The sequence below is a fragment of the Salmo trutta genome, chromosome 32 (assembly GCF_901001165.1).
Source record: "Salmo trutta chromosome 32, fSalTru1.1, whole genome shotgun sequence".
Lineage (NCBI taxonomy): Eukaryota > Metazoa > Chordata > Actinopteri > Salmoniformes > Salmonidae > Salmo > Salmo trutta.
The window spans coordinates 29,208,889-29,233,384 of record NC_042988.1 but is presented as its reverse complement, the minus strand read 5'-3'; the positions used below and the strand labels follow the sequence as shown (position 1 = coordinate 29,233,384).

General features: G+C 40.9%; 1 protein-coding gene across 1 annotated transcript; it reads left to right on the top strand.

Moving 5' to 3' along the window:
• The first annotated feature begins 1,628 nt into the window (after positions 1 to 1,628).
• On the top strand, positions 1,629 to 20,685 carry LOC115171657 (voltage-dependent calcium channel gamma-5 subunit-like). Its single transcript, XM_029728671.1, has 6 exons — positions 1,629 to 1,775; positions 16,078 to 16,351; positions 17,039 to 17,125; positions 19,042 to 19,182; positions 19,418 to 19,563; positions 20,025 to 20,685. The coding sequence occupies exons 2-6, from the start codon at positions 16,156 to 16,158 to the stop codon at positions 20,283 to 20,285; spliced, it is 831 nt and encodes a 276-aa protein (XP_029584531.1). The 5' UTR covers positions 1,629 to 1,775; positions 16,078 to 16,155; the 3' UTR covers positions 20,286 to 20,685.
• Positions 20,686 to 24,496: the final 3,811 nt, after the last annotated feature.

The window sequence follows — 24,496 nt, the reverse complement described above, 5'->3', positions numbered from 1 at the left end:
GGGTGCAGATGACTGAACTGCTCACTTTTGTGTCTGTGTCTGCAGGTATACAGACGAGGAGGCATACAAAGGTATGTCAATTGGTATTGGTATGTTATGCAAATCACATTTGCCATCCACTTCCTTTACCTCTTCAATGAATAGCCCATAGGCCTCTATGGACACGGTATGTATATGAAAACCATAATCAAAACAGGTTTTTTCATTCACATACACCACAAAAACCAAGGTATGAATACTGTCGTGTGATTTGTTAATCTTATGTATAATTACATTTGGGATTCACAGACTTCACCCTCCCTACACCTCTGATGAATATAACAGGAAACCTGTTCAATCACCACTCACTGCAAAATCATTATGGCTATGGATACAGAGAACATCAACACACTAACATCAACACAACAGAGGATAAACCCTTTGGACTTGGGACTCTGCTGGGAGTTTACCTCATATTAGAATTGTTTTATTATACTTTGCCACTAAAATCATAATAAACTGAGAACTAAAATATTGTGTTATTGTTATGCATATTATTATCATTAACAATAATAATATCGGGGGTATTTAAAAAATGAACCCCAACAAGTTATTCGAACGTTTATTTGATGATCCATTAAAAGGGGTTCTTTTAAAGGGTTCTTCGAAGAACTTATAGGGGTTCCCCCCACAGTTTCAATATGAAGAACCCCTAAAGGATACTCCAGGAACATTTTCTTTTAGAGTGTATGTGTTCCTTATGTTTACAGAGATTTAAAAGTATTGTCCGATTGAGCTGACATATGAAGTGTTTACCGTCAATGAAGTCTCCGTGAACACGGGAACATTGCCTTTAAATTTAAATCGCGCTGTAACATGGATTTTCTGCGATACTTCCGCCAAACGCATTGAATCCAGCCCAAAGCATTCCATCTCTCTTTCATCTGTCTTTCGTTAATGGCAGGAGCTGGCCTTGGTGCTGAAGTCCCAGGGGCCCGGGACTGTTTCTAGACAGGACAGAATAAAGGCACAGGGATTAGGATGCCTTTGTATCAGCTGCTCACTCTATCAGAAATGTGTGACATGTTTTCACAAAATAAGAGGACATGTTTCAGATGTATTTTTAGGATACTTTGAGGAATTGCACATTTGGGCCATAAATAACATATATCAATACGATCTCTCGCAGGCAATCTAGGGAAATCCAGAGGTAGACTTATTATTTCATTATTGATGATGTCAAAATGTTCTAAATATACAGTAAGCCATATGTGCATCTATCATTGGTGACTGGACTCCTTTAGGGGGGGATATTGACGGCACCTTCCTCGGAAAAAGTGTAAGACTGTATGTAACCTGATGAAATAGTTTGTTTTGGTCTCTCCCTCTCTCTCTCTCTCTCTCTCTCTCTCTCTCTGTCTTGTAGCCTCCGCATTCAGCATTCCGCGCAGCATGGTGATGATATCAATTACCATGGCACAAAGCATCTGAGTTGAGCTGAAGCATCTGAGTTGAGCTGAGCAGGACAGCTAGGTGCTGGTGCGGTCTGTGGATATGTCCGTCGTCAGCAGTGAGTGAGTGAGGTCGCCTGCTAAATCCGAGGAGCTCTGGAGGAAGCGCACCTTCATGCCAAGAAGCGAGTGGTTACGGTGTGCACCTCCGTCCGTCTTGTCTGTTTACCCAGCGGCGCTCCAACACTTTTTGTTACTGTCTGTGAGGGGTGCAGATGAAGACACACATAGCAGGGAGAACTACTGAGAGAGAACCCAGACTCATCCTACGCACACAGATCTGAGGTACGCAATCTCATGTAATACCGACTTTATTTGGTCCAGTAAGGAATTTAAATTGGACGTTTTTATTTCCCAATGAGTTGCGTTTTGTATGACCTTCGCATTTGAATTTAAGAGGGGATATTTGGATTGAATCGGGAGTTAACATTGATATCTGTAGTCACAGTAAATTGTTTGAATGAAGATGAGTGATTAAACCCCATTGTAAGGAACTACAGCGCAGGGCACTTTGCCTCTGTTTTTATTCGTAATTTCAGGTCCATGGATAGTTCCCATGCATGCAGCGGTCTCTCCGGCTCAAAGAAATGTCACTTCACTAAACCATTCAACTTGTAGCTGTAATACAAAGTGACGTGAACAATAGTTAACTCTGCAAATGATTTCTTTGATCTCACCAAAGAGCTAGATTGGACAATTTATTGGTCTGTTTTCTTTCATCACTGTTTCTGATCGATATCTTTTCGCGGATCAGAGCAATGGAAAGTTGTTTTCGTTCGGGCACACTGTCCCTCTCCCTCTGTCAGAGAGAGAGAAAGAGAGAGAGAAAGAGAGAGAGAAAGAGATAATGGGTCTGGACGGGAAATTATAGAGAATCGCGCGCTACTGTCACCTTTGAATGAACTGCACAATAGAGAGCCGATGAAATGACGGTGTCGCAGCAGACAATCCGTTTATAGACTACCTGCAATGTCCTCTGCAAGTCGACAACACCGACATGACAAATGCCATCCTCTAAAGTTGGTTAGTTTGAATCCTCGGGCCGACAAGGTGAACAATCTGTCGCGCCCTTGTTCTAGGCACGTAACCCTAATTGCACCTGTGAACTGCTCTAGATAAGAGCATCTGCTAAAATGATTATTGAAAACGAATTCAACCCTGATTGAAAGGATCAGTGGTGTCTGAATTCTCGAACGTTTTATAGCATCTACATTCTGCAGCCTGTAGCCATATAGCATATTAGTGTGATGGAATCTGTATTGAGAAAGTGTGTCCACATCTTTGGTAAATTATTTAAAATACTTAATTTGAATTTCTATTTTGCCCATTTAGCTAATTAATTAAGTCTGGATTGCACAGATACGTTTTGGGAGACTGCCAATAAAATTATTCAAATATGCCAAGAGAGACAAAGACAATAAGCACATTTTTACAAAACAACACCTTAAAAGGGTTGTTTTTACTGTTGCAAAAATGCTCTGCAGTTTCGACAAGTCCATTTTATTTCTCTGTAGTACATTTTGTTCATCTGTAGACCTAAATCCTCTAAGGCTGGACATTTCCCAGTAAACTGGCTGTGGTCCCATGTATTATAAACTGGTCTATAAATCCCCCTACAAACCCCAGTCACAGTGAAGCCCACCATGGATAGGTTTATGAGTTATGAGACTAAAAGAATGGGACTCTGGAGAAATGTGCAGCTATCAGCCGTTTACAGCAGGTTGCAAGTCTTATATAAATAGATACACGTCAATACATAGCCTAGAAACAGAACATCACAACCATAGAGCTGAAGTATAGGCCACTATCAGTCAACACAGTGTCATATATCCATTCAATCAGGGGGAGTACTAGGATGGTGTTGATTGTAACTAACTGACAGGATGTGCTTCAGTCACTTCTAACCATCCAGTTGTTTAACAGGCTGGGTGTAGGTCTGATGACACACTTGTAACATAGAGGATGCTTATTTTTACCTTTATTTAACTAGGCAAGTCAGTTAAGAACAAATTCTTATTTTCAATGACGGTCTAGGAACTGTCTTGTTCAGGGGCAGAACGACAGATTTTAACCTTGTCAGCTCAGGGACTCGATCTTGCAACTTTTCGGTTACTAGTCCAACGCTCTAACCACTAGGCTACCTGCCTTGCTACCCGGGCCAGGCAATATGAATTGCTGGGCATATACAGTAGGACAGGCCTTTTTCACTAGTTGAGATGTTTTGTAGCTGTCACAGTTGTCTCTTCTGTTAACAGTTTGCCCCTCTGATGTTTTTTACCTCCTCCCTTTTACCAGTGATGATGTCATGAACACGATCACGCGTCCATAAAATGTTCTTACTCATTCCCTCAACAATCACCTTGGTGTTAATTGGGGGATTTTCATATCCAGTATGACACAGATAATTTGTTTTAATAAGTCACACTAAAGTGGAACATGTCTAAATTTGACTTTTGACTCACTGCCTGGTGTGAGTGAGGGACAGGGTTTTGAATGTAAATAGAAGACTGTCTCTGTATTCAGTCTCACTTCAGTCTGCCATGGTGAATGTTTCCTGTCAGAGTTCAGAGGCTATAGGTAATGAAATAGTAGAATCAGATTATAACTAGTAGATATCTGTGTGTGTGTGTGTGTGTGTGTGTGTGTGTGTGTGTGTGTGTGTGTGTGTGTGTGTGTGTGTGTGTGTGTGTGTGTGTGTGTGTGTGCTTGTTTATGCATCCGAGTGAGATGTACAGAGATATACAGATGCATGTACAGTACCAGTCAAAAGTTGACACGCCTACTCATTCAAGGGTTTTTCTTTATTTTTACTATTTTCAACATTGTAGAATAGTAGTGAAGACATCAAAATGATGAAATAACACATATGGAATCATGTAGTAACCAAAAAAGTGTTAAACAAATCAAAATATATTTTTATTTGAGATTCTTCAAAGTAGCCACCCTTTGCCTTGATGACAGCTTTGCACACTCTTGGCATTCTCTCAACCAGCTTCATAACGTAGTTACCAGCAATGCATTTCAATTAACAGTTGTGTCTTGTTAAAAGTAATTTGTGGAATTTCTTTCCTTCTTAATACATTTGAGCCAATCAGTTGTGTTGTGACAAGGTAGGGGTGGTATACAGAAGATAGCCCTATTTGGTAAAGACCAAGTCCATATTATGGCAAGAACAGCTCAAATAAACAAAGAGAAATGACAGTCCATCATTACTTTAAGACATGAAGGTCAGTCAATCCGGAAAATTTCAAGAACATTGCTAGTTTCTTCAAGTGCAGTCGCAAAAACCATCAGTGCTATGATGAAACTGGCTCTCATGAGGACCGCCACGGGAAAGGAAGACCCAGAGTTACCGTTGCTGCAGAGGATAAGTTCATTAGAGTTACCAGCCTCAGAAATTGCAGCCCCAAAAAATACTTCACAGAGTTCAAGTAACAGACACATCTCAACATAAACTGTTCAGAGGAGACTGCGTGAATCAGGCCTTCATTGTCGAATTGCTGCAAAGAAACCACTACTAAAGGACACCAATAAGAAGAAGAGACTTGCTTGGGCCCATCTGGTTTGCGCTTAGTGGGACTATCATTTGTTTTTCAACAGGACGATGACCCAACACACCTTCAGGCTGTGTAAGGGCTATTTGACCAAGAAGGAGAGTGATGGAGTGCTGCATTAGATGACCTGGCCTCCACAATCACCCAACTTTAACCCAAATGAGATGGTTTGGGATGAGTTTGACCACAGATTGATGGAAAAGCAGCCAACAAGTGCTCAGCATATGTGGGAACTCCTTCAAGACTGTTGGAAAAGCATTCCAGGTGAAGCTGGTTGAGAGAATGCCAAGAGTGTGCAAAGCTGTCATCAAATTAAAGGGTGGCTACTTTGAAGAATCTCAAATATAAAATGATTAACACTTTTTTGCTTACTACATGATTCCATATCTGTTATTTCATAGTTTTGATATTCACTATTATTCTACAATGTATAAAATAGTAAAAATAAAGAAAAACCCTTGAATGAGTAGGTGTGTCCAAACCTTTGACTGCTACTGTACATGCATCTGTATATCTGTGTGCAGTAGGTGTGTGCATGCTTACATGTGACCTAACATAAACCGTTCCCATCCAACCATCCAAGACATTCAAGTCCTTAATTGAAGATAAATTCAAGCCATACTGAGAGACATCATTGTGCTTTAGATTGGCAATCTTGAACATCCAGCTGACTAATAGTTGCATTTGGCTGGGATTTAGCTGTGATGCCATCAAAATGAGATAATAGATTGATTTGTAGCACTTTGATATTTCATGATGGCTAGGATTTAGACTCCTAATCTCCCTGTTCAGGTTAGAATTGTTTAAACAGCACAGTGAGCACACCCAGAAACATGAATCAGAGACAGGAAACAGGGATGAAAGAGAGAGAGAGAGAGAGAGAGGAGAGGGGGAGAGAGAGAGGAGAAGGGGGGAGAGAGAGAGTGGGGGAGAGAGAGAGAGAGAGAGAGAGATGGTGGAGAGAGAGAGGGGGGGAGAGAGAGAGAGAGGAGAGAGAGATGGGGGAGAGAGCCATGTGGACTGGGACAGCAACCCTCCAGATTGACCACCAATCCCCTATTGTCCCTTTGTCAAAGAGACTCTCTCTGTCTCTCTCTATCTCTCTCTCTCTCAGTCGCTCTCTCTCTCTGAGGAGATAGAAGATAGAATTAGAGTTGGATAAATGTAGATAAACTTGCCTTTTTTACAAGGATAAAATTCCAGACCTAAAACCTTGATTTTGGACTAAATTACCTGAATGGACTATTACTACCAAGGACTATCAAGAACAAACTTCTAACAAACCAAAACCTGCAGGAGAAACACAAGTGAACCTGGAAATACCATCCAACACATAACTGAGTGAGTATTGTTCAGTCTGAACCTACTACTGAAGCCAAAAAGTAAAAGACAATAATCTCTAGGTAATGTTGTTATATAACGCTTAATAAATAAATAATACTATACTACCAAGCTGCTAGGACAGAACTGACCTGGTTGCAACTTCAAGTGAGAGGTGTGAAAATTCTTGAGCCAAACAATGGCAGGATAATTTCAAAGAGAGAGCACAGCAGGAAATGCTCTCTCTCTGTGACAACTCCCCAGCACTGATCACACCCAGGTCCCAGATCTGCACTGCTCCTCCATCATTGAGAGGGTTAAAGTCACAGAACTGGAGAGAGACAACAACACCCAGAAAGCAGAAGGTGTTGATGGACAGCTGTCTGAGAGCTGACTGCTCTACGGACTGAGGTGAGAGAACTTAAAAAGGCACACATGGCACTGAAGGAGAAGGTGAGAAACCTGAGGTGTGACAGAGAGCTTCTCTCCCCCAGAGAAGCCAGTCGAACAGCCCACCTCAGACCCAGACCACAACCTCAACTCCACAATGGGACAGACAACACAGGACCCACCAACCCAACAGACCCCACTCCCTCCTAACAGCCCCCCTGTCAGCTCCCCTGATAGCTACCTTGGAAACCCCCACACATCCACTGTGGACACACAAAGCCAGAGATTGTGCTCCTCATTCACTCAAATGGCAAATAGATTCAAGAGGATAAACTTTTTCCCAAAGTGGCTATACACTGGTGCCCAAACACTAGGCATGCCCTGGAGATGTTGTCAGAGGACATACTAGGGTCCCCCAGCCACATCATAATTCACACGGACATAAATGACCTGAGGGCCCAGCAGTGAAGGGCGGCCACAGCACTCAAGGGAGTGATTGAAAAAGCTTCTTCCACTTTCTCCAACGCACAAGTGGTTATCTCCACTCTGCTACCACGAAAAGGCTTTCACCCTGCCACAATACAGCGGGTGAATGCAAGCATTAAGCAAGACTGTGCCTAAAAACCTAATGTCTACCTGGCCCACCACTCCAACCTGGACTTGAACAGCCTTTACGACCAGGTCCACCTCTACAAGGCAGCAATCCCAACCCTCATCCATAGCCTCAGCACCTTACACAGGAGCAACAGAGCAATGGACACCCCGCCCAGACCTGCAAGACCCGCTCCTGAAGGACCTGCACAGAGAGAATCCATACCAAGAGGACCTACACCCAGACCACAGCATCACCAGCCACACCCCAACCAGTTAAGACCACCCCAAGCAAACCCTGACCACACCCTATATAGGCATCCCATATCAGACATATGCCCCTTCTGCCCACCCCATGCCCCCCGCCCCTGCGGCAAGGACGTCAACATGGCAGCAGGACATATGCCCAGGCCGTGAGCAGAGCAACAGGCCCAACCCCCACTATTACACCCGCCCAAGCCTCATCCTTGGACCTAAGAAGTATGTATCAGATGCTCAACATGCTCTATTCACACCTGCTGTGATGGTCCGGGCCTGAACCACACAAAAACAACACTAGACGCTATGGAACACAAAGCATTTAATATCTCATCCTGGAATATACAAGGTCTGAGGTCACCTGCCTTTGGCCTAAAGAGCAGGAACCCAGACTTCATCAAAGAAATTGGAAATAAAGACATTGTCATCCTACAAGAAACATGGTATAAAGGAGACGGACCCACTGGTTGCTGTCTAGGTTACAGAGAGCTGGTAGTCCCATCCACCAAACTACCAGGTGTGAAACAGGGAAGAGACTCAGGGGGCATGCTAATTTGGTATAGAACAGGAACATTTTACATCTGGCTAGAAATTAATGAGGAAATGATATCTACAGAGAAAAATATCCTTGTATGCTACCTATATCCCACCAATATAATCCCCATACTTTAACGATGACAGCTTCTCCATCCTAGAGGGGGAGATCGACAATTTCCAGGCCCAGGGACATGTACTAGTCTGTGGCGACCTAAATGCCAGAACTGGACAAGAACCTGACACCCTCAGAACACAGGGGGACAAACACCTATCTGGAGGTGACAGCATTCCCTCCCCCATATGCCCCCCTAGACACAACTACGACAACATAACCAACAAAAACGGGTCACAACTCCTGCAGCTCTGTTGGACATTGGGTATGTACATAGTCAATAGTAGGCTTTGAGGGGACTACTACGGTAGGTACACCTATAGCTCATCTCTTGGCGGTAGTACTGTAGACTACTTTATCACTGACCTCAACCCAGAGTCTCTTAGAGTGTTCAGAGTCAGTCCACTGACACCTCTTTCAGATCAGAGCTATGCTCAATCATGAGGCATCAAAGCCAAAGGAACTGAATAATATTAAGAAATGCTATAGATGGAAGGAAAGTAGTGTGGTAATCTGTCAAAAAAACAATTAGGCAACAACAAATTAAATTCCTTCTAGACAATTTCCTGGGCAAAATGTTTCACTGTAATATTGAAGGTGTTAACTTGGCAGTACAAAACCTAAACAAACAACAAACAAACAACAGCACGAGTTATCTATCCAAAATGGAGATGTATGGATAAACCACTTCTCCAATATTTTTGGCTCTATAACAAAGAACAAAGAACGAACAGCAAAAACATATACATAATCAAATACAAATCTTAGAATCAACTATTAAAGACTACCAGAACCCACTGGATTCTCCAATTACATTGAATGAACTACAGGACAAAATACAAATCCTCCAACCCAAAAAGGCATGTGGGGTTGATGGTATCCTGAATGAAATGATAAAGTATACAGACCACAAATTCAAATTGGCTATACTTAAACTCTTTAACATCATCCTCAGCTCTGGCATATTCCCCAATATTTGGAACCAAGGACTGATCACCCCAATCCACATAAGTGGAGACACATTTGACCCCAATAACTACCATGGGATATGCATCAACAGCAACCTTGGGAAAATCCTCTGCATTATCATTAACAGCAGACTCGTACATTTCCTCAGTGAAAACAATATACTGAGCAAATGTCAAATTGGCTTTTTACCAAATTACCGTACATCAGACCACGTATTTACCCTGCACACCCTAATTGAGAAACAAACAAACCAAAACAAAGGGAAAGTCTTCTCATTGTTTTTTTGACAGATTATGGCTCTGATGTTTAGGCATTATAAAATCCATGTACACAAACAACAAGTGTGCGGTTAAAATAGGTACAAAATACACATTTCTTTCCACAGGGCCAGGGGGTGAGACAGGGATGCAGCTTAAGCCCCACCCTCTTCAACATCAACAAATTGGCGAGGGCACTAGAACAGACTGCAGCACACGGCCTCACCCTACTAGAATCTGAAGTCAAATGTCTACTTTTTGCTGATGATTTGGTGCTTCTGTCCCCAGCCAAGGAGGGCTTACAGCAGCACCTAGATATTCTGCACAAATTCTGTCAGACCTGGGCCCTGACAGTAAATCTCAATAAGACAAAAATAATGGTGCTCCAAAAAGGTCCAGTTGCCAGGACCACGAATACAAATTTAATCTAGACCCGATTCATACCTCAGCCTAAACATCAGCGCCACAGGTAACTTCCACAAAGCGGTGAACTATCTGAGAGACAAGGCATGAAGGGCCTTCTATGCCATCAAAAGGAACATAAAATTGGACATACCAATTAGGATCTGGCTAAAAATACTTGAATCAGTTATAGAACCCATTGCCCTCTATGGTTCTGAGGCCTGAGGTCCGCTTACCAACCTAGAATTCACAAAATGGGACAAACACCTAATTTAAGCCTAGGCGTCCCGTTAGCGGGACAACTTCCGGTGAAACTGGAGGGCACGCAATTCAAATAAGTAATAAAAATGATGGATATTAAACATTTAGGTACATATAAGTGTCTTATATCGTTTGAAAGCTTAAATTCTTGTTAATCTAACTGCACTGTCTGATTTACAGTAGCTATTACAGTGAAAACATGCCATGCGATTGTTTGAGGACGGCGCCCACATCAAAATATTTTTCCACTGGCACAGGTTTCATAAATTCACAAATGGCGATTAAATATTTACTTACTTTTTGAAAATCTTCCTCTGATTTGTCATCCAAAGGGTCCAAGCTATAACATGTAGTGTCGTTTTGTTAGATAAAATAATTTTTTATATCCCAAAAAGTCTTTAGTTGGCGCCATCGATTTGAGTAATCCACTCGATCAACATGCAGAGAAAGGAATCCGAAAATCTACCCCTAAACTTTGTTTCAACAAGTCAAAATACATTTCTATTTACTCCTCAGATACCCTAAAATGTAATCAAACTAGAATATTTCTTACAGAAAGAAGTATGTTCAATAGGAAACCGATTTTAGCAGGTGCATCCTGTCTTCATGGCGCGCAAACATGAATTTCCAAGACTGTGTCCTTCTACTAAAAATGTTATTTCTTATTCGTTTTTGAAGTTACAAGCCTGAAACCTTGAACATAGACTGCTGACACCCTGTGGAAGCCATAGGAATTGAACTATGGGAGATAATTATCAGTATACCTTTATTTAACTCAGCAAGTCAGTTAAGAACAAATTCTTATTTTCAATGACGGCCTAGGAACAGTGGGTTAACTGCCTTGTTCAGGGGCAGAACAACAGATTTTTACCTTGTCAGCTCAGGGATTCAATCTTGCAACCTTTCGGTTACAAGTCCAATGCTCTAACCACTAGGCTATCTGCCGCCCTGCTACCTCTATGCCCTTATGCTTGCCATTGTAAGAGGATGGTCTCTCAAAACAACAAATTTCCAGTTGTTTTTTCTTTGGATTTTCTCCTACCATATCTATTGTGATATATTCTCCTACATTATTTTAACATTACACAAACTTCAAAGTGTTTTCTTTCCAATGGTACCAATTATATGCATATCCTGGCTTCAGGGCCTGAGCAACAGGCAGTTTACTTTGGGGACGTCATTCAGGCGGAAATTGAGAAAAAAGGGGCCTAGCCCTAAGAAGTTATAGAACCCATTGCCCTTTATGGTTCTGAGGCCTGAGGCCCCTTACCAACCTAGAATTCACAAAATGGGACAAACACCTAATTGAGACTCTGCATGCAGAATTCTCCAAAAATATCCTCTGTGTACAATGTGAAACACCAAATAATGCATGCAGAGCAGAATTTACCCGATACCCGCTAATTATCAAAATCCATAAAAGAGGTGTTAAATTTCTACAAACCCCTAAAAGGAAGTAATTCCAAACCTTCCATAACAAAGCCATCACCTACAGAGAAATGAACCTGGAGAAGAGCCCCCTAAGCTAGCTGGTCCTGAAGCTCTGTTCACAAACACAAACAGACCCCACAGAGCCCCAGGACAGCAACACAATTAGACCCAACCAAATCATGGGAAAAGAAAAAGATAATTACTTGACACATTGGAAAGAATTTATTAAAAACAGGAGCAAACTAGAATGCTATTTGGCCCTAAACAGAGAGTACACAGTGGCAGAATACCTGACCACTGTGACTGACCCAAAATTAAGGAAAGATTTGACTTTGTACAGACTCAGTGAACATAGCCTTTCTATTGAGAAAGGCCTCCGAATGCAGACCTGACTCTCAAGAGAAGACAGGCTATGTGCACACTGCCCACTAAATGAGGTGGAAACTGAGCTACACTTATTTTTATTTATTTATTTCACCTTTATTTAACCAGGTAGGCAAGTTGAGAACAAGTTCTCATTTACTATTGCGACCTGGCCAAGATAAAGCAAAGCAGTTCGACAACATACAACAACACAGAGTTACACATGGAGTAAAACAAACATACAGTCAATAATACAGTAGAAAAATAAGTCTATGTACAATGTGAGCAAATGAGGTGAGATAAGGGAGGTAAAGGCCAAAAAAAGTCCATGGTGGCAAAGTAAATACAATATAGCAAGTAAAACACTGGAATGGTAGATTTGTAGTAGAAGAAAGTGCAAAGTAGAAATAGAGATAATGGGGTGCAAAGGAGCAAAATAAAATAAATAAATACAGTAGGGGAAGAGGTAGTTGTTTGGGCTACATTATAGATGGGCTATGTACAGGTGCAGTGATCTGTGAGCTGCTCTGACAGCTGGTGCTTAAAGCTAGTGAGGGAGATAAGTGTTTCCAGTTTCAGAGATTTTTGTAGTTCGTTCCAGTCATTGGCAGCAGAGAACTGGAAAGAGAGACGGCCAAAGGAGGAATTGGCTTTGGGGGTGACCAGAGAGATATACCTGCTGCCAAATGTATGACCATATTAGAGACACATATTTCCCTCAGAAGACACAGATCCACAAAGAATTTGAAAACAAATACAATTCTGATAAACTCCCATATTTACTGGGTGAAGTACCACAGTGTGCCATCACAGCAGCAACATTTGTGACCTGTTGCCACAAGGAAAGGGCAACCAGTGAAGAACAAACACCATTGTAAATACAACCTATATTTACATTTATTTATTTTCCCTCTTGTACTTTAACTATTTGCACATCATTACAACACGGTATATAGCCATAATATGACATTTGGAATGTCTTTATTCTTTTGGAACTTTTGAGAGTGTAATGTTTACTAATAATTTTTGATTGTTTATTTCACTTTTGTTTATTACCTACTTCACTTGCTTTGGCAATGTAAACATATGTTTCCCATTCCAATAAAGCCCCATGAATTGAAATTGAATTGAATTGAGACAGTGAGAGACTAAGAGAGAGAGACTAAGAGAGAGAGAGACTAAGAGAGAGAGAGAGACTAAGAGAGAGAGACTAAGAGAGAGAGAGAGAGACTAAGAGAGAGAGACTAAGAGAGAGAGAGACTAAGAGAGAGAGAGAGACTAAGAGAGAGAGACTAAGAGAGAGAGACTAAGAGAGAGAGAGACTAAGAGAGAGAGAGAGAGAGAGAGAGAGAGACTAAGAGAGAGAGAGAGAGAGACTAAGAGAGAGAGACTAAGAGAGAGAGAGACTAAGAGAGAGAGAGACTAAGAGAGAGAGAGACTAAGAGAGAGAGAGACTAAGAGAGAGAGAGACTAAGAGAGAGAGAGACTAAGAGAGAGAGAGAGACTAAGAGAACTAAGAGAGAGACTAAGAGAGAGACTGAGAGAGACTAAGAGAGAGAGAGAGAGACTAAGAGAGAGAGAGAGACTAAGAGAGAGAGAGAGAGACTAAGAGAGAGAGCGAGAGAGAGACTGAGAGAGACTAAGAGAGAGAGAGACTAAGAGAGAGAGAGACTAAGAGAGAGAGAGACTGAGAGAGAGAGACTAAGAGAGAGAGACTAAGAGAGAGAGAGACTAAGAGAGAGAGACTAAGAGAGAGAGAGACTAAGAGAGAGAGACTAAGAGAGAGAGAGAGAGAGAGAGAGAGACTAAGAGAGAGAGACTAAGAGAGAGAGAGACTAAGAGAGAGAGAGACTAAGAGAGAGAGTGACTAAGAGAGAGAGAGACTGATGGACATCCCATGACCTTGAAGTATTTACATTGTATATAACTGACAGTAATATATAGTGGAAACATCATCATGTTCATGTTGTTGTTTATTTATTAGCCTTTCTTTCTTTGTCTTTTTATAGTCTTCTTTTTATATAATTAAATGTAGCGACCTGAAGATTCCACAATACAACAGCAGTAGTGTTGTACATGTATAAATTATTATTTGTACTATTATTATTACTACTGAAATTAACTGGATTTCATTATCCTCATTGCATTGTACTGTATTTACTGAAATGTTGTACCACTATACAGCTTTGGCAATATCTAAAAATTGTATTTCATGCCAATAAAGCGATCTGAATTTGAATTTGACAGCGACAGAGAGAGAGAGAGACAGAGAGATAGAGAGAGACTGAAAGAGAGACAAAGTTAGAGTGAGATAAAGAGACAGAGAGAGAGAGACTTACAGAGAGAGAGACTGAGAGACTGAGAGAGAGAGAGAGATACTAAAAGAGAGAGAGACTGCGAGAAAGAGAGAAATCCAACCAAATCATGAGAAAACAAAAAGAAAATTACTTGACACATCAGGAAAGAATTAACAAAAAAACTGAGCAAACTAGAATACTATTTGGCCACAATGGCAGAATAACTGACCACTGTGACTGACCCAAAATTAAGGAACGCTTTGACTATGTACAGACTCAGTGAGCATAGCCTTGCTATTGAGAGAAGCTGCCGTAGGCAGACCTGGCTCTCAAGAGAAGACAGGCCATATGCCCACTGCCCACAAAATGAGGTGATAACTGAGCTACACTTCCTAACCTCTTGCAAAAGATATGACCATATTAGAGACATGTATTTCCCACAGATTACACAGACCACAAAGAATTTGAAAACAAATACAATTTTGATAAACTCCCATATCTATTGGGTGAAATACCAGTGTGCATCACAGCAGCAAGATTTGTGACCTGTTGAAGAACAAACACCATTGTAAATACAACGCATATTTATGTTTATTTATTTTCCATTTTGTACTTTGTACTAACTATTTGCACATCATTATAACACTGTACATAGCCATAATATGACATTTGAAATGTGTCTATTCCTTAGATTTTTTTAATTGATTATTTCGCTTTTGTTTATTATCTTTTTCACTTTGGGAGAGAGCAAGAGAGGGGCGCAGTGGTCTAAGACAGTGGATCTCAGTACAAGTAGGCGTCACTGCAGTACTTGTTTAAAATCCAGGCTGTGTCACATCCGGCTGTGTTTAGGAGTTCCATAGGGTGGTGCACAACCCAGCCACTGTCTGGGGTAGGCCGTCATTGTAAATAAGAATGTGTTCTTAACTGACTTGCCTAGTTAAAAAAAGGTTACATTAAAAAAAAATTGAGACAGAGAGAGTACCTGTTCTGAAAGAAAATTAATCACAAAGATCATATTTTTCATTTATCCCTCTCTATTTTGTCACTTTGTCCAATTTTTATTGCAAAATCTCCTCAATTACCACCTTTCTCTCTGTCTCACTCACACACACACCAATCATGTAAGCATGTCCTCCTTCAGCGCTTGATGTTCCTCCAACACTCTAACGCTTGTCAGCACGCCCACACCTCCCACACAGTCATTTATATACCCTCTCAAGTCCAGGGGAATTCACCACAATGACCCTACAGCTGTGTTTTAAATCAGGACATTAAGTCTATTCACTGAGAAACATTTTCAGTCTACCTTTGAAATGTCTATTCAAACACCTCATAGCACCCAGCCACGCATTCTCCCACTGTTTCTTTCTTGTGTGGCTGTAAGGTGTTGCTCTTCATGCTTTATCAGTAATTGGCCTATAGATTCATCCTCGTGTCCTCACAGCCACAGAGCAGAGAGAGAACTGAAAGGATAGTATTAGAACATCAGCACAGGGTCGGGCGGCTGTGTTTGTGTCATGCTGCTGTCAGCGAACGCCATCTCCTCTGTCTGTCTGTCTGTCTGTCTGTCTGTCTGTCTGTCTGTCTGTCTGTCTGTCTGTCTGTCTGTCTGTCTGTCTGTCTGTCTGTCTGTCTGTCTGTCTGTCTGTCTGTTGTCCCGTTATACATCATCTACCAATCGTACAGAAGAGCATGCCAGTCAATTGTGTGTGTGTGTGCCTGTTCCTTTTATGGTCCTTTGCACCCTAAGTGTGTTCACTACCAGTAGGTCTCTCTGCTTGTGTCACCAACTACATCCGTGTCACCCCAATAACAGTAACAACCCTCTACTTCTCCCCACAGATCTGACCTCTCACCCCTGACCTCTAACCTCTGACCCAGTGCCCCCTGCTGGTGCAGACCACCTCTGATCCTACCGTGATGAGTGTGTGCGGCAGGAAGGCTCTGGCATTGCTGAGCAGCGTGTTTGCGGTCAGCGGGCTGGGACTTCTGGGAGTTGCGGTCTCTACAGACTACTGGCTGTACCTGGAGGAGGGGGTCATCCTGCCCCTGAACCAGACCACTGACATCAGGACCTCCCTGCACTCTGGACTCTGGAGAGTCTGCTTCCTGGCAGGTCACTACCATCTCCAGCTGATCCTGGATCAGACCAATTGAGACCAATTCTAGCTGTAAACTCTTAGAAAAAAAGGTTACAAAAGTGTTATTTGGCTGTCCCCATAGGAGAGCCCTTTTTGGTTCCAGGTAGAACTATTTTGGGTTCCATGTAGAACCCTCTGTGGAAAGAGATCTACATGGAACTCAAAAGGGTTTTACCTGGAACCAAAAAGGGTTTCTCAAAGGGTTCTCCTATGGGGACAGTCGAAGAACACTTTTAGGATCTAGATAGCACCTTTTTTTGTAAGAGTGTAACTATTAGAGAGATGAAATAAGATCTGACCCTGTGTCAGTGGTAAGGGACACGTTTGTTCTTCTTTCTCACTGTCTGGTTGTTTTGGGGAATGAGAGGGAGAATGTTGCATTTCCTCATTTGCGGTGAAAGGTGACAGAGCTAGAGCGGTGTTTGTCAGACCCGAAAATCGGTCTTCTCACAAAATCGTCTGTAGCGTCCGAACGGTTGGGCCTACAATGGTTCGGCCTACAGTGGTTCGGCCTACAGTTTAGCCTAACTATTATGACCCCTCTATGGAAAGTCTCAGCATATCTTCCTGTCGGCATGTCTCCCTGTCAAAATAAAGGTTGCATAATAACATCTACAATCTCTTTATAGGCTCTCTATAATCCCACTCTTCTTCTCTTCCAGGTGAAGAGGCAGGTCGCTGTTTCACCATAGAGTACATCATGCCCATGAACTTACAGCTGACCTCTGAGTCCACAGTCAGTGTACTTAGTAAGTTATATTTCTATTATTTTCTTATTATTTCTCTCTGTCTCTGTCTCGCTCTCTCTCTCTCTCTCTCTCTCTCTCAATCTTTATTGGGCGGTTGCCTCTGTTGCCAAAGCAATGTATACATAATTGAACAATATGCTTGAGCAACAATAATAATATATATCAACTTTTGGGCCAGTTGCTCTAAAGGGTCACTGCCTCTCTTCTCGATGTACAGCGTTTGATTGAATAGACCCTGTCTGTGTGTTAGTAGATGAAGCACTCTGTGGTTCAGAGTGAGTGGGTGGTTGTAATACTGCCAATGCATTCAGGACAAATAAGGACAAGTGACACAATGTATCAACATATGGCACCCTCTTGTGGTTACTTAGCTGAACAGTGTTTCTACCTGAATAGCTGAAGCGGTGAGAGGGAGCAGTGTACCATTAAGAAGCTGTAGGTGCATTGGAAGAACTATTACTGAGGTGTTCTGAGTTCCTGTTCGATGAATGGAATGATAATATCAGTCATGGCTTGTAACCAGCGTTCTAAAGTGAAGAAATGGACGAACAGACTGAATTCGAGAGATAATATATTCACTCTTGGGTGGCAAGAGACTTGAGTAAAATGGTGCTTCTTTATCATCAGTATTTAAGCTTTCACATCCCCAATTAAGGCTCTAATGCTTAAACGTAATAACAGTTTTATTGAAATGTGTTTTCCTCCTCCTAGTGTGTCTGAATGACGACCTCTTTACTATTCAAGTCTCTTTCCAATTGCCCCGAGCCCAGTCTGCCCATACAGAATAAAATGAGTCATCAGAACTCCCACCCTCTCTGGGTCTCCACCCTGCTGACTCCTCTCTGCTTCAGAATACTTATTAGGTAATAACTCTGAGGAGTCACACTGAGGGGACTTTGACTCGCTCTAAAGTCCCAGCCTCATTAGGTTTTGGTTGATGCCTGTTGAAAGCTCTCTGGTAGACAGGAAGATTGTTTGGACCCTCTATGTTCAGAGTTTGTAGATGAAAGTAGAGTATAAGAGTTTGTAGATGAAAGTAGAGTATAAGAGTTTGTAAATGAAAGTAGAGTATAAGAGTTTGTAGATGAAAGTAGAGTATAAGAGTTTGTAGATGAAAGTAGAGTATAAGAGTTTGTAGATGAAAGTAGATTATAAGAGTTTGAAGATGAAAGTAGAGTATAAGAGTTTGAGATGAAAGTAGATTATAAGAGTTTGTAGATGAAAGTAGAGTATAAGAGTTTGTAGATGAAAGTAGAGTATAAGAGTTTGAGATGAAAGTAGATTATAAGAGTTTGTAGATGAAAGTAGAGTATAAGAGTTTGTAGATGAAAGTAGATTATAAGAGTTTGTAGATGAAAGTAGAGTATAAGAGTTTGTAGATGAAAGTAGAGTATAAGAGTTTGAGATGAAAGTAGAGTATAAGAGTTTGTAGATGAAAGTAGAGTATAAGAGTTTGTAGATGAAAGTAGAGTATAAGAGTTTGTAGATGAAAGTAGAGTATAAGAGTTTGTAGATGAAAGTAGAGTATAAGAGTTTGTAGATGAAAGTAGAGTATAAGAGTTTGTAGATGAAAGTAGAGTATAAGAGTTTGTAGATGAAAGTAGATTATAAGAGTTTGTAGATGAAAGTAGAGTATAAGAGTTTGTAGATGAAAGTAGAGTATAAGAGTTTGTAGATGAAAATAGATTATAAGAGTTTGTAGATGAAAGTAGAGTATAAGAGTTTGTAGATGAAAGTAGATTATAAGAGTTTGTAGATGAAAGTAGAGTATAAGAGTTTGAGATGAAAGTAGAGTATAAGAGTTTGTAGATGAGCATAGCTATATGTGTCTGTGAAATTCTGTTTCTGTGTAGTAATCAGTCTTTCTCTATGTTGATGTCTCTCTCTCTCTTTCTCGCTCGCTCTCTCTCTCTCAGAGATGATTCGTTCAGCCACTCCGTTTCCTCTGGTCAGTCTGTTCTTCATGTTCATCGGCTTTGTGCTCAACAACATCGGACACGTCCGACCTCATCGCACCATCCTGGCCTTTGTCTCCGGAATCTTCTTCATCCTCTCAGGTACTCTTCTAATCTTCCATCTCTTTCTCCTCACCTCCTTTTCTTTCTCCTCTTCTTCCCTACTTCTCCTCCTCCTTGTTTTCTGCTGTCTCTGCTTCAGCTACAGACTGTGACGGTGTCTATCTCGCTTTAACACGATCACTATCTGTCTTCTCTGTCTGTCTGTTTCTTTCTCTGACTGATGTTTAGGCTTTGAAGGTTTGTTTAATCTTTCTTTTGCCTTCCCCCCCGTCAGGTCTGGCTCTGGTGGTAGGTCTCGTGCTGTATATATCCAGTATTAATGACGAGATGTTGAACAGGACTAAGAGCAGTGAGTCCTACTTCAGCTACCGGTACGGCTGGTCCTTCGCCTTCGCTGCCATCTCCTTTCTGCTCACTGAGGTACTTCAAAAGGCACTCGCACATCTGAGCTATCTTTGTTGCAGGTGCATGGTGACAGTTGAATAAGATGAGAAAAAAGAAGAAACATGCACTCACTGAGGTACAACATTTGTTGTAGAAAAAAATCTACATTATATGATAGTTCACTACCAAAGAATATGTTTTTTTATTGTCACATACACTGGATAGGTGAGGTGAAATACTACAGCCATAGTAGTAGAGCAGCCCTGGAGCAAATTAGAGTTAAGTGCCTTGCATTTCACCTTGTAGGCTCGGGTATTCGAACCAGCAACCTTACGGTTACGGCCCAACGCTCTAATCACTAGTTTACCTGTCATCTGCTGGCGTGGTACCCTCTCTTCTGGGTCTTCTGGGTCTTCTGGCTCTCTATACTACAGAGTGCAGTGTCCTCTAACCTTTATCGTCTCCTGTCTGTCTCTCTCTGTCTCTCTCCCCTCCAGAGTGCGGGCGTCATGTCCGTCTACCTGTTCATGAAGCGCTACACAGCCGAGGAAATGTACCAGCGCCACCACCCTGGCTTCTACCGGCCGCGCCTCAGTAACTGCTCTGACCACTCCGGTCAGTTCTTACACCTGGAGACCTGGGCACGCGGACGCAGCCCCTCGGACATCTCCAGCGAAACCTCGCTCCAGATGAGCGCCAGCTACCCGGCCCTGCTCAAGTGCCCCGACTACGACAAGGTCTCCTCCTCACCCTGCTGAAGGGGTCATCAGGAAGGGGGCAGGTCGCCGAGGGTCAAGGGTGAGAAGTCATAGGTGATGTTGCTTTTCGATACTGATCTAAGGTCAGCTTTCTTTTTTCTTTTTTAAGTTATCTGGAATCTGTGGAGAGTTGCTGGAAAGTTGCTGGGTGTGGATAGAACCTCCCGCCTGCTTAGTTTACTGGGAGATCAGTCCCAGTAGATATACAGGGAAGCCTCTGTCTCTTTATGTTGTTGTTGTTTGTTCCCATTGTGATGCTGTGTCCTGGACCTTGTTTGAAAACCTCTACCAGCCATGATAAACCTTATTGGTCATATTGGAAAATCAAAATTAGTTTTTTATTTATTCTAAAGAGATTGCTGCTGCGCACTTAACTATTCTGTCCATGCCAGGTCCCGTGTGGCTCAGTTGGTAGAGTATGGTGTTTGCAACGCCAGGGTTGTGGGTTCGATTCCCACGGGGGACCAGTACAGGAAAAAATGTATGAAATGTATGCATTCACTACTGTAAGTCGCTCTGGATAAGAGCGTCTGCTAAATGACTAAAATGTAAATGTAAAAATGATTGCTGCTGAGGCAACAGGTGAGGCCGCTGTGCCACATCTTACCTACAGATGGCAGCAAAGTGCAGAGTTCTTTCAGGAGTATTCACTTCTCACCTATTTTCTATTATATCAGGATACTGCCACTGCTTAGTTAACTTGACGAGGACCAAAATAACATTTACACAAATGTTTGAACGGGAACAATACATGTCACTATGTTAAAGCGGCAATCAGCAGTTGAAACAATAACAAAGCGAACTCCCCACCCGTTTCAGTAAAAAGCTGAGGGATGGGGCTAGAGAAATGTAATCACTCTCAAATTCATAGACAGAGCTATGGACGCAAGGACTGGCCATCCATATCTAAATTATAGTTACCATGTTTTGAAGGTATATAGTGTTTGTTTACAAACATTGGAGTGAAAGAAGCTTTTATTTTGGTTTCTGATGGTTATGACAGTTGAACTAAGCACGTGAGGTTTTTAAATGGATGTGTCCCTGCTGGCTCACGGATCTGCCAACATTACGTTTTCATGTTATGGAATCTCCCCCCAAACAATGCTTTGTTTATGTATCATGTAAAAATGAATTATTTGAAAAGTAATTGGTGTTTATTCTTAGACAGATTTTTTACACATGCATATGTATAACTGTTGTACATTGTATGAATATAGCGAACCATTGTAAAACAAGTCATATATGTAGTTGCTGCTTAAAATGATTCATTCTGAGTGTCAGCTTCATGCCTTCGGCATAGCAACTGTTGCATACAAACTGTACTGTACAATATCTGGAGAATATCTAAATGTGGGAAATAAATAGACTTTGCGAAATCTTTTTAATGACATTGCTTGTGAATGAAATGGAATTTAATTCATTAACTCCAGTTTCAAGATATTGATGTTCAGAGAACTAACGCAGCAGGATAGGAGAATTAATGAAGGTTAGGAAAAGATAAGGAAAAGATATTGATGTTCAGAGAACTAACGCAGCAGGATAGGAGAATTAATGAAGGTTAGGAAAAGATAAGGAAAAGATATTGATGTTCAGAGAACTAACGCAGCAGGATAGGAGAATTAATGAAGGTTAGGAAAAGATAAGGAAAAGATATTGATGTTCAGAGAACTAACGCAGCAGGATAGGAGAATTAATGAAGGTTAGGAAAAGATAAGGAAAAGATATTGATGTTCAGAGAACTAACGCAGCAGGATAGGAGAATTAATGAAGGTTAGGAAAAGATAAGGAAAAGATATTGATGTTCAGAGAACTAACGCAGCAGGATAGGAGAATTAATGAAGGTTAGGAAAAGATAAGGAAAAGATATTGATGTTCAGAGAACTAACGCAGCAGGATAGGAGAATTAATGAAGGTTAGGAAAAGATAAGGAAAAGATATTGATGTTCAGAGAACTAACGCAGCAGGATAGGAGAATTAATGAAGGTTAGGAAAAGATAAGGAAAAGATATTGATGTTCAGAGAACTAACGCAGCAGGATAGGAGAATTAATGAAGGTTAGGAAAAGATAAGGAAAAGATATTGATGTTCAGAGAACTAACGCAGCAGGATAGGAGAATTAATGAAGGTTAGGAAAAGATAAGGAAAAGATATTGATGTTCAGAGAACTAACGCAGCAGGATAGGAGAATTAATGAAGGTTAGGAAAAGATAAGGAAAAGATATTGATGTTCAGAGAACTAACGCAGCAGGATAGGAGAATTAATGAAGGTTAGGAAAAGATAAGGAAAAGATATTGATGTTCAGAGAACTAACGCAGCAGGATAGGAGAATTAATGAAGGTTAGGAAAAGATAAGGAAAAGATATTGATGTTCAGAGAACTAACGCAGCAGGATAGGAGAATTAATGAAGGTTAGGAAAAGATAAGGAAAAGATATTGATGTTCAGAGAACTAACGCAGCAGGATAGGAGAATTAATGAAGGTTAGGAAAAGATAAGGAAAAGATATTGATGTTCAGAGAACTAACGCAGCAGGATAGGAGAATTAATGAAGGTTAGGAAAAGATAAGGAAAAGATATTGATGTTCAGAGAACTAACGCAGCAGGATAGGAGAATTAATGAAGGTTAGGAAAAGATAAGGAAAAGATATTGATGTTCAGAGAACTAACGCAGCAGGATAGGAGAATTAATGAAGGTTAGGAAAAGATAAGGAAAAGATATTGATGTTCAGAGAACTAACGCAGCAGGATAGGAGAATTAATGAAGGTTAGGAAAAGATAAGGAAAAGATATTGATGTTCAGAGAACTAACGCAGCAGGATAGGAGAATTAATGAAGGTTAGGAAAAGATAAGGAAAAGATATTGATGTTCAGAGAACTAACGCAGCAGGATAGGAGAATTAATGAAGGTTAGGAAAAGATAAGGAAAAGATATTGATGTTCAGAGAACTAACGCAGCAGGATAGGAGAATTAATGAAGGTTAGGAAAAGATAAGGAAAAGATATTGATGTTCAGAGAACTAACGCAGCAGGATAGGAGAATTAATGAAGGTTAGGAAAAGATAAGGAAAAGATATTGATGTTCAGAGAACTAACGCAGCAGGATAGGAGAATTAATGAAGGTTAGGAAAAGATAAGGAAAAGATATTGATGTTCAGAGAACTAACGCAGCAGGATAGGAGAATTAATGAAGGTTAGGAAAAGATAAGGAAAAGATATTGATGTTCAGAGAACTAACGCAGCAGGATAGGAGAATTAATGAAGGTTAGGAAAAGATAAGGAAAAGATATTGATGTTCAGAGAACTAACGCAGCAGGATAGGAGAATTAATGAAGGTTAGGAAAAGATAAGGAAAAGATATTGATGTTCAGAGAACTAACGCAGCAGGATAGGAGAATTAATGAAGGTTAGGAAAAGATAAGGAAAAGATATTGATGTTCAGAGAACTAACGCAGCAGGATAGGAGAATTAATGAAGGTTAGGAAAAGATAAGGAAAAGATATTGATGTTCAGAGAACTAACGCAGCAGGATAGGAGAATTAATGAAGGTTAGGAAAAGATAAGGAAAAGATATTGATGTTCAGAGAACTAACGCAGCAGGATAGGAGAATTAATGAAGGTTAGGAAAAGATAAGGAAAAGATATTGATGTTCAGAGAACTAACGCAGCAGGATAGGAGAATTAATGAAGGTTAGGAAAAGATAAGGAAAAGATATTGATGTTCAGAGAACTAACGCAGCAGGATAGGAGAATTAATGAAGGTTAGGAAAAGATAAGGAAAAGATATTGATGTTCAGAGAACTAACGCAGCAGGATAGGAGAATTAATGAAGGTTAGGAAAAGATAAGGAAAAGATATTGATGTTCAGAGAACTAACGCAGCAGGATAGGAGAATTAATGAAGGTTAGGAAAAGATAAGGAAAAGATATTGATGTTCAGAGAACTAACGCAGCAGGATAGGAGAATTAATGAAGGTTAGGAAAAGATAAGGAAAAGATATTGATGTTCAGAGAACTAACGCAGCAGGATAGGAGAATTAATGAAGGTTAGGAAAAGATAAGGAAAAGATATTGATGTTCAGAGAACTAACGCAGCAGGATAGGAGAATTAATGAAGGTTAGGAAAAGATAAGGAAAAGATATTGATGTTCAGAGAACTAACGCAGCAGGATAGGAGAATTAATGAAGGTTAGGAAAAGATAAGGAAAAGATATT